At 40.9% G+C, this 13,205-nt stretch overlaps 1 protein-coding gene across 1 annotated transcript in view; it reads left to right on the plus strand.

Moving 5' to 3' along the window:
• The first annotated feature begins 669 nt into the window (after nucleotides 1-669).
• Nucleotides 670-13,205, plus strand: part of GRIN3A (glutamate ionotropic receptor NMDA type subunit 3A) — an 816,603-nt gene continuing 804,067 nt past the window's right edge. The window contains exons 1-2 of the mRNA XM_077250531.1: nucleotides 670-769; nucleotides 1,404-2,709. Of these exons, the coding sequence (XP_077106646.1) occupies nucleotides 1,771-2,709 (939 nt within the window). The 5' untranslated portion in view covers nucleotides 670-769; nucleotides 1,404-1,770. The remainder of the gene's footprint in view (nucleotides 770-1,403; nucleotides 2,710-13,205) is intronic.

Consider the following 13,205-nt stretch of genomic DNA (forward strand, 5'->3'; position numbering starts at 1 on the left):
CAATTCCAGTGTGAACAAATAAGGAACTTCAGCTTGTTTTATGAACTGAATCATTGAACCCTAGAATACTCAATGGTGAATCTGACCTTAGAAAATAAAGCACCATTCTTATACTGTATCTGCATCCTACATATACAGGTATACAGGTATCATGCACGCCTTCTTCCACTTTACTCTCACCTGCAGGTATGCCACATTGACTCATTCTGGACAGCTTATCAAAAAATCACAGCCAGATGCTATTTTTTTACGCACACATTGGAAAACCACAATAAATCAATATGATTATAAGTGATCCATGTCTACAGCCCATAATTCTGCTACAAAGACATCAGCTGCATTCACTGTAAACTGTAAAATGATGATAATTACAGGCAAAATAATCTGTATACGTTTCTTCAGTTTCTAAAAAATCATGGACGCCTTACATTTTTTTTACAGACTGGGTAAAAAAGTGCCTTATTTTTACGGACTGTCCTGGAATTTCTGGACGGTTTGCAACCCAGCTCATCTTCTCCTGCTTAGTGTGAGCTCTTCGTGGTAGGTTATCAAAGACACGTTCTTCTATTTTCCATGATTCCGTGTTGTATTCTGCGCTCTTTTCCTCTCCTGTGAGTGCACTAAGAGTTAATCAGCTCTGCACAGTGCATGTGACCCCTCTGGGTGCCGCCTCCATCAGGTCCGATGCTGTGCGCTGCCTGCACTTCTCTGAGAGCAGCAGTGTGCTGTCAGCCTCTCTACCGAGCATCCACTGCACCGCTCCGACCAGGTAACCAGCACCAGCTCACTGGTAACACTGCATCCTCCAATCCTGGTCTGCTGGGGCTCTCTAGTGTACAGAAGGGTTACTGACATTATATCTCTGGTTTTTGCCTTGAAATATTCATCTACGTGCTCAGTTATACTAGATGTCATCTTGATGCAGAAAAGTGGAAGTCTACAAGTTCACCGGCTTTTGCAGTGTTAACTATTAACCTTCTGCTGGTTTAAGAAATGCTCCATCCTTCCTCCCCCTCCCTTTTCTCCCCTTCTTTTGATAATTTTGTGTTTTATTATTTATATGTTTTTATTGTATGTCACTGTGTATATTATTCTGCACCGTTATATTTTTGTTTTATACTTTTATTCTTATTTCACGCCACTGTGTATTTTATTTTGCATCATTGTGCTTTATGCTTTTATATGTTTTTATTGTACGTCACTTTGTATATTATTTGCTTCGGTTATACTTTTGTGTTTTATGCTTTTATAAGTTTTATGCTATTTTAATTTGCGCCGTTTAATTGTTTACTTGTTTAATTGTATGCAGTATGATCATGGAGCTGTAATACCACAACTTGTTCTTACCTATGCATTCTCATGTATGCATACTTACGCTTCTTCTGTGTTTATTTTGATTTAAGGCCGTGGTGAACCGAAACGTCTTGGCAAGTGTGGTGCCTCTTAACATGACATGGTGACACAGCAATCAATTTCAGCATAGTGCCAAAACCTTCAGGCATGATGTAACTTTTTCCTGTGTACAATTCTTTACATGCTTTATAGGCGGAAAACAGTTTTTGCTGGGGAAAAAAACACATTGTTGTGAAAATGCCTTTTACGACGGAGAATTTTTGTGTAGGTAGCACACGTGATCCTTCTATATGTCATCTGCTGGGATTTTTCTCATGGTGAGGACAAGTTTACACTGCTGGAGATCTAATCCGTGCGATGTGATGAACTCTGAAGAGCTGTCCTTTTTTCCTATAGACAGTGGGATTTGCTTTGCTCATGTTTGTTGCAGCCACAGAAGCGTCCAGTGAGAGAGCAGCCCAGAACTTTTATGTAGAGAATGAGGCTACAACTGGAATCCTGTGCGCTCTGCTGCAGATCACACATCTGAAGGCACACATCTCCTCTGTCTCCCAGGACTTGGGTGGTGACTGTACAGCTGCAGCTGCTAATTCTCCCCCTTCTTGGCATCATCTGCCAGTTATGAGGAGATTGAGTTGGTGGTGCTTAGTGCTGAGCAGGGTCTGCCTGCTGATCCCCTGTGCTCTGGTTCTAGCCAGAGTACCAGGTTCTTCCTCGCATCCTCAGCCCTGCCAAATCCTCAAGAGAATTGGGCACACAGTGCGGATTGGGGCTGTCCAGCTTCAGCCCTGGAGGACACGAGGAATTACAGTGCAATACTCACGCACTTGGCCCGAGAATGACACCGGGCTCCAGAAAATAGTTCCAGGTCGTGACCAAGATGCTGATGAGACTGATGGAATGGGGCAGCCGAACCGGATGAGGGAAGCAGACAAGCATGAACTGGGGGCTGCCACTTTGGAAAGAAAGTCCAGGCATGGTCCAAGGAGTTCTATTGGCTTCAGAGGTGGAGACGAGCTGCTGTTTCCCAGGGATGCACTACTTTTGGCAGTGGATAACCTTAATAGGGTGCCAGGCCTTTTACCATATAATTTATCCTTAGAAGTGGTGATGGCTATAGAAGCGGGGCTGGGTGACCTACCTATATTACCAATGTCATCCTCCAGTTCTTCTTGGAGTAGTGATCCAGTGTCCTTCCTTCAGAGTGTCTGCCATACAGTCGTGGTGCAGGGAGTCACTGCTATTATTGCATTTCCCCAGAATAAAGGAGAAATTTTGGAATTGGAGTTTATCTCATCAATACTTCAGATACCTGTCGTTAGTATTGTGAAAAGTGAGTTTACACGGAAAACTGAGGTAAGGAATCAAGTTTAAGTAACTGTAAGATAAAGTTTACTAATGGGTGCATTACTAGTTACACCACAAGGGTGTTCTAGGTAAACTCAATTGTTGGTTGTGCTGTACAAACTGGAGGTCTTAAGCACCATGGATCCTGTAATGTAGCAGATGTGGTGTGCCAGTACCAGAATTGTGCCCAGTAACCAGGGCAGTTGTGTCTTAGCAGCAAGCACCACAGACAGGTCTAAGTGTTTGGGCTGTCAGTACTAGGATAACTCTCCGTCATTTGTCTGTTGTGGGCTGTTGTGTATCAGCATAAGAGATAGCTCTCAGTATTTGGGCTGTCAGTACAAGAATCTCTCTCCGTCACAGGGCTGTTGTGTGTCTGCATCACAGATAGCTCTCAGTATTTGGGCTGTCAGTACTAGGATCACTCTCCGACACTGGGCTGTTGTGTATCAGCATAAGAGATAGCTCTCAGAATTTGGGCTGACAGTACTAGGATTGCTGTCCGACACTGGGCTGTTGTGTGTCAGCATCACAGATAGCCCTTAGTATTTGGGCTGTCAGTACTAGGATCGCTCTCCGACACTGGCCTGTTGTGTCTCAGCATCACAGATAGCTCTCAGTAGTTGGGCTGACAGTACTAGGATTGCTGTCTGACACTAGGCTGTTGTGTGTCAGCATCACAGATAGCCCTTAGTATTTGGGCTGTCAGTACTAGGAACGCTCTCTGACACTGGCCTGTTGTGTCTCAGCATCACAGATAGCTCTCAGTATTTGGGCTGACAGTACTAGGATTGCTGTCCGACACTGGGCTGTTGTGTGTCAGCATCACAGATAGCCCTTAGTATTTGGGCTGTCAGTACTAGGATCACTCTCTGTCACTGGGCTGTTATGTATTAGCATCACAGATAGCTCTCAGTATTTGGGCTATGCCTATCAGTACTAGGATTGCTCTCCAACACTGGGCTGTTGGGTGTCAGCATCACAGATAGCTCTCAGTACGTAGGGGGTTATGTGTCAACATCATGAATACTTCCCAATAAGTGAGCAGTGTGTCAACTCCCTGTAACATAGCTGGAATCTATCAGCACTACATGTAGTGCCCAGTAACCAGGATTTGGTGTGTCAGCCACACCATTCTTAAAGAGGCATGACCCAGGTTAGAACAGAGTAGCCCATGCAACCCCTGGTAATATGTGCTGATGCACATGTACCGTAAATATTTCTAGAAGCTCTGTCAGCTGAAGATATGTGAGGTGTAATCACAGAAGCAAAAATATGTATTTGGCTTAACGATAGACACACCCAGTAAATAAATATAATAAAATGCATGATTCCCAGCCTAACATGGCAGAATTACTTGACTTTTATTATTTTATCATATAGAATGTATTGTGCAGAGCCAATCTAGACAAAGTATTAATATCAAATTAATCTTCTAATTCCCTCAAATCTACATCCAGTTTTCACAAACCTCTACTTCTGCTGTTTGTATTGAGCTTGGTAAATGTGGATTCTTGACTGAACTCTTGGCACTTAAAGATTTGTGTGTGTGTGTCAGTGTGTTCGTATGTATCTGTCTGTGTGTATGTATGAGTATGTGTGTGTGCGTATGTGTGTGTTTCTGTGTCTTTTTGTTTGTATGTATGTGTATGTGTATGTGTGTGTATGTATGTTTACGGTATGTGTGTGCATATGTGTATGTATGTGTGTGAGTGTGTATATATATATGTGTGTGTGTGTGTGTATGTATGTGTGTGTTTGTGTGTATGTATGTGTGTATGCGTATGTGTGTGTTTGTTTGTCTTTGTGTATGTGTGTTTTTGTGTGTATATGTGTGTGTTTTTGTATATGTATGTATATGTAAGTGTGTATGTATGTGTGTGCATATGTGTGCGTCTGTGTATGTATGTATGTGTGTGTTTGTATGTGTATGTATGTGTGTATGCGCATGTGTGTGTTTGTGTGTGTATTTGTGTATGCATGTGTATGTGTTTGTTTGTGTGTATTTGTGTGTGTGTATGAGTGTGTATGTATGTGTGTTTTTGTATATGTGTGTATGTATGTGTGTATGTGTATGTGCATATGCATATGTGTGCATCTGTGTATGTATGTATGTGTGTGTATGCATGTGTATGTTTTTGTGTATGTGTGTGTTCTTTTGTCTTTGTGTGTGTATATGTGTATGTGTGCCTTTGTGTGTGCATGTGTGTTTTTGTGTGTGTATGTATGCATGTGTGCATATATGTGTGTGTAAACTTATTGCACTTAAAGAGGAGTTCATGTGTGTATAGTATGTCTGTGTGTGTGCATATATGTGTTAAATTATGGCACTAAAATATGTATCTGTTGCGTTTGTTGTGTGCAATTGTGTGCTTACTCATGGTACTTAAATATGTATTTGTGTGTTGTATGTGTGTGTGTGTGTGAGTGTGTGTGTGTGTGTAGATTTTACATCTTTCTGGGTAATGTGCTATATTCAGCACCATGGATAGATTTATGTATTTTACATACTATGAAGTGTCTGCTCTTCCAGGTGAATAGCGGATACTAAGCAATAAACTGTTACACTTCCTTATTTTCCCAGATTTATTCTATACACATCCTCCTTTTACATTTATAGTGTGTATTTCGTGCCTTGTTGTGAGACATTATTTTTTTAACCAGATCTCAATTACATTTCGAAGTTTTATTTTTTTAATTGCTGAATTTGGTTCCATTTTGAATGCTAGAAATTTTTTTTTAATCACGACTCAAAGGGTATTGCATCCTGTGCATGTGTATATAAGCAAACTATATATATATACTAGATGGTGGCCCGATTCTAACACATCGGGTATTCTAGAATATGTATGTAGTTTATTTATGAAGTTTTCAGAATAATGCAATTTACACACAGGATTCTGCCGGCCGGCCGTGACCAATTAGCGAAGCGTGGTTCAAATTCCATGCCAATTCGCGGGTGGACTGCGCCTGCTGATTGTTCGCTGCCAGGCGTGACCAATGAGTGAAGCCAGGGCCTGCTCCAGGTTTTTGAGGGCCCTGGGCAAAAGAGTCTCAGTGGGCCCCCCTCTTTAACACATACCACGATTCATGATGCACAGATACAGCAGAGAAATATAGCACAGCCAAGTAGCGTATAACACAGCCCACGTAGTATATAACACAGCCCACATAGTATATAACACAGCCACGTAGTATACAACACAGCCCACGTAGTAAATAGCACTGCCATATAGTATATAGCACAGCTACGTAGTATATAACACAGCCACGTAGTATATAACACAGCCATGTAGTATATAACACAGCCATATAGTATATAGCACAGCCACGTAGTATATTGCCCAGCCACATAGTATATAGCACAGCCCACGAAGTAAATAGCAGACACGTAGTATATTGCCCAGCCACGTAGTATATTGCCCAGCCACGTAGTATATTGCCCAGCCACGTAGTATGTTGCCCAGCCACGTAGTATATTGCAAAGCCATGTAGTATAATGCCCAGCCACGTAGTATATTGCCCAGCCACATAGTATATTGCCCAGCCACGTAGTATATGGCAGACAACTAGTATATAGCACAGACACATAGTATATTGCCCAGCCATGTAATATATTGTACAGCCACGTAATATATTGCACAGCCCATGTAGTATATAGCACAGGCACATAGTATATAGCACAGAGACGTAGTATATAACACGGCCCATGCAGTATATAACACAGGCCACATAGTATAGAGCACAGCGATGTAGTATATTGCCCAGCCACGTAATATATTGCACAGCCACGTAGTATATAGCACAGCCACATAGTATATCGCACAGAGATGTAGTATATAACACTGACCATGCAGTATATAACACAGGCCACGTAGTATATAGCACAGTGATGTAGTATATTGCCCAGCCACGTAATATATACCACAGCCACGTAGTATATATCACAGCCCACATAGTATATAGCACAGAGATGTAATATATAACACAGCCCACGCAGTATCAAATACAGCCCACATAGTATATAGCAATGTGGGCACCATATCCCTGTTAAAAAAAAGAATTAAAATAAAAAATAGTTATATACTCACCCTCCGTCGGTCCCCCGGATCCAGCCGAGGCGTTTACCGATGCTCCTCGCGACGCTCCGTCCCAAGAGTGCATTGCGGTCTCGCGAGATGATGACATAGCGGTCTCGCGAGACCGCTACGTCATCATCTCGCTAGATCGCAATGCATGGACCGGTCACCAGAGCATCGCGAGGAGAGGGAAAGGCCTCGGCTGGATCCGGGGGGGCCAACGGAGGGTAAATATATAATGATTTTTTATTTTTTTAAACTATTTTAAACATTAGATCTTTTTACTATTGATGCTGCATAGGCAGCATCAATCGTAAAAAGTTGGTCACCCAGGGTTAATAGCAGCGTTAACAGAGTGCGTTACACCGCGGCATAATGCGGTCCTTTAGCGCTGCCATTAACCTTTTGTGAGCGCTGACTAGAGGGGATTATGGAGCGGGCACTGACTGCGGGGAGTAAGGAGTGGCCATTTTGCCGCCGGACTGTGCCCATCGCTGATTGGTCGTGGCCGTTTTGCTGCGACCAATCAGCGACTTAGAATTTCCGAGACAGACAGACAGACAGACAGAAAGACAGACAGACAGAAATATGGAAGTAACCCTTAGACAATTATTTAGTAGATATATATATAATTTTCTTTACATTAATAGATATATTTCGCATTATTGCATATTTAGATTGATTTCGTAGATTAGATTAGTCTAGTTAAATTTTAAATGTTCCCAAACATCTCATAGCATTTGCTTGCATCGTGAGGTATTAAAGAAGAAAGTTTATGAAGAGTCCCTGATAAATCAGGCTTTTTCCCAGCACTTGTCCAGAAGGGTTTTATACGATGCTAGAGGAATTGATTTCATCTGGCTGGTGATGGCTAATTAAGTTTTATCTACAGCTTGTGCTTTCATTCTTCTCAACAAACCAGATGCATGATGCTTAAGGAAAGTGGTTAGAAAACAGGTGCCAATAGTGTAAAGTAGGAAATGCATTGTGCGTCCCATCACTCCAATGTAATGGACTCTCATAAAACCCACAAGTGTATACAACCATTCAACCCCCTGTCATAGGAATTATGATGCAGTATTATTTCATTCCCATTAATGAGAGCAGATGTATTAATTTTACTGAGCATCAGAGAATCATTAGCTGTTTGTTTGATGGTAATTATATATTGAACAATATTTATGTAGTGTGAGGGTCATTTATTCCAGATCCTCTCAAATTAGAATATAGAGATGTTGTAATAGAGTTTATCTAGTGAATGTTTTGGGACACACTACAAAGATTAAAGAGTAACTACCATTTAATTTTTTTCCATAGATCAGATTTCTTTTTTCAGACCTTAAACTGATTATTCATTCTCAAAAGTTTCATTTCATGGGTAAAATCTGTCTTTAGTGAATACTGATTTCCCCATTACTGAGATAGGAGATGCAGTTGGTGCTCATAACATTCTATGAAACTTGTAGTAGTGTGTCTGTTTGCCTCTAGCTCCTTCCCTCTCCAAAGAATTTTTTTATGAGCAGTAACCTTCATCCCCTATCTCAGTAATGGGAAAATCTGTCTTCACGGAATACAGATTTTACCCATGAATTGGGAATGAAGATCAGTCCAGGAGGAGAATGAAACAGATTTGCACAGAGTGGCTTATTTTCATGTGTATTATGGATTTATGAAATAGTAACATAAGATGACAGGTACTACTTAAGGACTAAATAGGGGGAGGGGCAACATTTTTTACATAAATTACATCACTGTGGCCCAGAAGATTTCTTCATAAGGCCTTTCAGCTATTCACAAGCTGTGTGAGGGACTAATATGTCTGATGGGTTTTAGCATTATAAGTTTAAAATGATGCACATGACACATAAATTGCAATCTTACCAACTGGGTGGGTTAAACTCTTCAAAGTCCAGAACACGTGAAAATGGAGACATGCATAACACACTTGTTTGTCAATAATTTCTACAATATATTGCACATCTTGACCCTATATAAATGGAGCCAAAAGGTCACATGAAACACTAAGTGAAAAAGGTTATTTACAAATGAGCCTGCTCTATATGTCATGTTCCTGCCCTTCAGAATACATGTCAATCTGGAGTAAAGCAACAACCTATCAAATATGTTGATGGTCTCCAAATTGCTGTACCATAGACTGCCGTCAAAAGTTTAAAAACTCTCTATGCTGCTCACTGCTTGCTGTCCAGTCCTCAGAACTGGTTCTTCTTTCTCCCATTGACTCCAGCCATCGGACATCACTGTGCACCGCACATCAGGATAGTAAGGACATGCAATATGCCGCGTTCTCCAAATCCTTGTTGTGGCTAGGATTTCTGGCCTAGAATTAATACAGTGAAGAGCGAAAGGGTAACAATGTTTTGAACTTTTGACTTTCCGGCTCCAAATTTCACTGTCCACTACTGCTTTGATCATGCGACTGTCATAATTTTATCAACAATCATCGTGGCTATCACATACATAAATTTGACTTGCAACTATTTAGCATATGATTAGTTATGCAGATTCTAGTCATGGCACTGTATTGTCAATGTTTTGCTCCTTGTGTTGGAAAAAATGTTTTCTTCATGGATACTACAAAATACAACCTGTTCTCACATTCCCAAGTAGCTCAGTGGATTATTAGGTTGATTTCCAAGTGAAAGGTCATTGGTTTGAATTGAGGATCAGCCATGCAGATAATTTCCCAAGAAAAGAGAAACAGCATCATCCAGCTCATTGATAGGGGTCTCTCAGCCGAAAAAATTGCCAAACTGCATCATGTGAACGCCATGACAGTTGGAAGAATACGAAATTAAGTCCATCCATTCAGAAACAAAAAGGTGAACTTCCAGGTAAAATATCGGAGTCAAAAAGTCATCTCATCCTAAGGTCTATCAGTTCTGGCGCGACAAACACGACAGTGGAGGTGACTTATATGCTTCATAATAGTGACATCACAGACATCTATGCACGCACCATGCTACGCACATTACAAAAGTCTGGAGTGGTGAAAAAAGTGAAGAAGCCTTAACTTCAATATTGTCATAAGAAGTGTTGGTTCGAGTTTGCAAACAAGTGCGAAAAGTGGACATCTAAAGATTTGAAACAGTTGATTTGGAGAAATGACGCAAAAGAGAATAGACTAGGCTCTGATAGGTGCAAATGGGTTTGAAAAAAACAAGGGAAAGGGGGATAACAGATTGAGAGATTGAAGGAAATGTCAAGTTTGGTAGAGGAAGCATGATGATATGGCATTGGATACTTGACCAGGATTGATGGTGGTCTCAATGCTGAGCTTTATGTGAGTATCCAACAAGATGAGTTGCTTTGTAAACCTAAGTACAATGGGTTTTGAAAAGAATGACATAGTCTTCCATCAGGACAACAATATGAAGCATATATCGAGATTGGCAAAGAAAAGAGGTTTTGTAATTGCCTCCACAGTCCCCAGATCTCAACCCAATCAAACACTTGTGGGTAGAAGAAAAAATTGTATATATATCCAAACGAGTCGACCAATATACACCAACTTTGGGAACATGTAGAAGATAACTGAGATCAAATTTCTGTCAATACATGTTTGATCTGACTGACAGCATGCCCAGAAGGATTCAGACAGTGTTGAAAGCCAAAGGTGGATTTACAAAATACTAACAGAATAATACAAATTAAAATTTAGATCTTTAGAAGGAAACCAATAAAAATGCAGTGATAAGAATAACTAATCATATGCTAGATAGTTGCAAGTCAAACTTAAGTGTTAGATAGCCAAGACGATTGTCTATAAAATAGTGGCAGTCTCAAGTTCAAAGCAGAAGTGGATAATGAGATATGGAGCCTGAAAGTGAAAAGTTCTAAACATTGCTACCCTTTCGCACTTCATCATAAGTCAAAGATGCAACAGCTGAAAGAATAGGAAAGGACGGTGGCCAATGTTGCTCTTTGCCCACTGTCCACTCCTCAGGGCCTTCTCATTCTGCCATTTTAGCCCATCCTGCTTACTTGTGGCTTGGACCCCCGGCCATGACCAGACCTGACTGGTCATTACATAGTGCAAGTCCAAGATGTCACGACCTCCAGGCCCTGGCTATGGCTGAGAGTCCTGATTTAAAGTTAGCAGGCAGATAGAAGTGGCACACCACTGCAAAAACAAGAGGTCAGTTTGAGAATCAGACACCGGGCAACAAGCAAAAGAGGGGACAGATGGGCATTAAGGTGAGTACAAGATTGTTATTTTGCTTTTTACATTTCATGAGTATTACGCTCTCGAGAGTCTGTAGTGACCCCATATCATAATCAGGGACAGTAATATATTATGAATATTTCCTGGGAAAATCAGAGCAATCTGGTGAATTTGTCTAAAAATGCAAAATACCTTAAATTAATAAGGGGCATTAATTTATTCTGACAAATTTGCTTGAAAGTCAATGCAATTTAGCAAATTTATCTGCAAATGTGTTCATCTCTAGTGATGAGCGAGTGTACTCGTTGCTCGGGTGCTCTCCGAGTATTTGTTAGTGTTCGGAGATTAAGTTTTCATCGCCTCAGCTGAATGATTTACAGCTATTAGAAATTAGCCAGTTTGATTACTTGTGGGTATTCCCTAGCAACCAGGCAACCCCCACATGTACTCAGCCTGGCTAATAACTGTAAATCATTCAGCTGCCGCGTTGAAAACTTAATCTCCGAACACTAACAAATACTCGGAGATCACCCGAGCGTGCTGTGGAAAACCCGAGCAATGAGTACACTTGCTCAGCACTAATCATCTCCAATGTCCTTTTGCAACTAGATGAGTAAAAAACTGAATTCAATGTTCTTCAGCATCTAAGTATGTGAAAAGACATGACTGACCAAAAGGCAGCTTAATCCTGTATTCTAATGACTTGGGTTGCCATTTTATGAAGATGCATAGATAAAATTGATTGCATGCATAATTGCTTAACCTGATATCGACATGGACAATTTCCATTTTTGCATTTTCTCTTTTACCTGCCAGCAGCTGTGAGCAGTGGGGAAAAGGTTACTGCCGGTCAGGCGTCAGCTGACGAGTACTACTCTCATACTCTCACCAGCCTGGTACTCTGATAGTAGCGAAAGCAGGCAATGCTGATGAGGGTATTCACCAGCCGGTGTCTGTGCATTGTAATTAAGATATCAGTGTGATATATAATTAGTACAGTGGATGAGTAGTTTTCTGTACTTGCATTTGGCTAATAAATAAATAATTAAAATAAGAGAGATCTCATCCCATTTTTTCTAATACCCAGCTGAGGGAAAGCAGACAGCTGGGGACTGTTGTTACTATTCTGGGAAGCCTCTCAGTCTATTAATATCACAGCAGTCTGTGTGACCTTTACTGGTTGTGAAAAAGGCTAACCCCCCAAAACATGACATGGCGTCCCCCCTATTTTTCATGACCAGCGGGCTTACCTCATAAGTGCGTTTCATACACCTGCAGCCAACTTATGCTGTAAGTGCGCTCTATACACCTGCAGAAAAACTTTTCTCGTAGATGTATGGTGGATGTCGCTAAAGGGTTAATTATGGGGAAAAACAACAATTTGATAATTGGAATGCTTTTTAAAAGGGTCGTTCCATGAAGGATATTTATCATTTTTCCAGTGAATGGGTAATGAATGTCTGCTCTGACCCAAGAGATAGGACACCTAGCAATCACTACAATATCCCTCAGTTCCTTCTTGACACTTTTTTCAAGCACCAAATAAATTGACTGGAGCAGGAGCGTGCATGACTGACCACCATTGCATTCACATACACACTCAATGTTGTGTCATTTAACAGGCTGTGTTTTTGTTTCAACACATTCAATATTTTATCAACAGGAGATTATCATTACAGGACAGCACTAGGCAGTCTTATTCATGAGTAAATCCAGTCCTGTTGAGCCAGACTCCAATTATTTCTATTTTCCTTGGTGTGAGGCCAGGCCGAGGCCGGTGTTTGAGCCCCAGGTGGATGAGCATAGAGCAACTGGATGAGCTGGAATCAAGTTTCTTTAAAAATTAAACAGTGGTTTCTCATTTTTACAACAAAACCATTTATTTTAGGGACCACATCACAATTGAAGTGACTTTGAGAGGCCTATATGACAGAAAATGCCCCAAAGTGACACCATTCTAAAAACTGCACCCTTCAAGGTACTCAAAACCACATTCAAGAAGTTTATTAACCCTGCAGGTGCTTCACAGGAAATAATGGAATTTGGAAGGAAAAAATAAACATTTAATGATTTTTCAGAAACATTTTCATTTAGACCCTTTTTTTACTTTCACGAGAAACAGGAAAAAGTGGACCATACAATTTGTTGTGCAATTTCTCCTGAGCATGCTGATAACCCATATGTGGGGGAAAACCTGTTTTGGCACATGGCATGGCTCAGATGGATGGAGCGCCATTTGACTT

The sequence above is a fragment of the Ranitomeya variabilis genome, chromosome 1, assembly GCF_051348905.1.
Source record: "Ranitomeya variabilis isolate aRanVar5 chromosome 1, aRanVar5.hap1, whole genome shotgun sequence".
Classification (NCBI taxonomy): Eukaryota; Metazoa; Chordata; class Amphibia; order Anura; family Dendrobatidae; genus Ranitomeya; species Ranitomeya variabilis.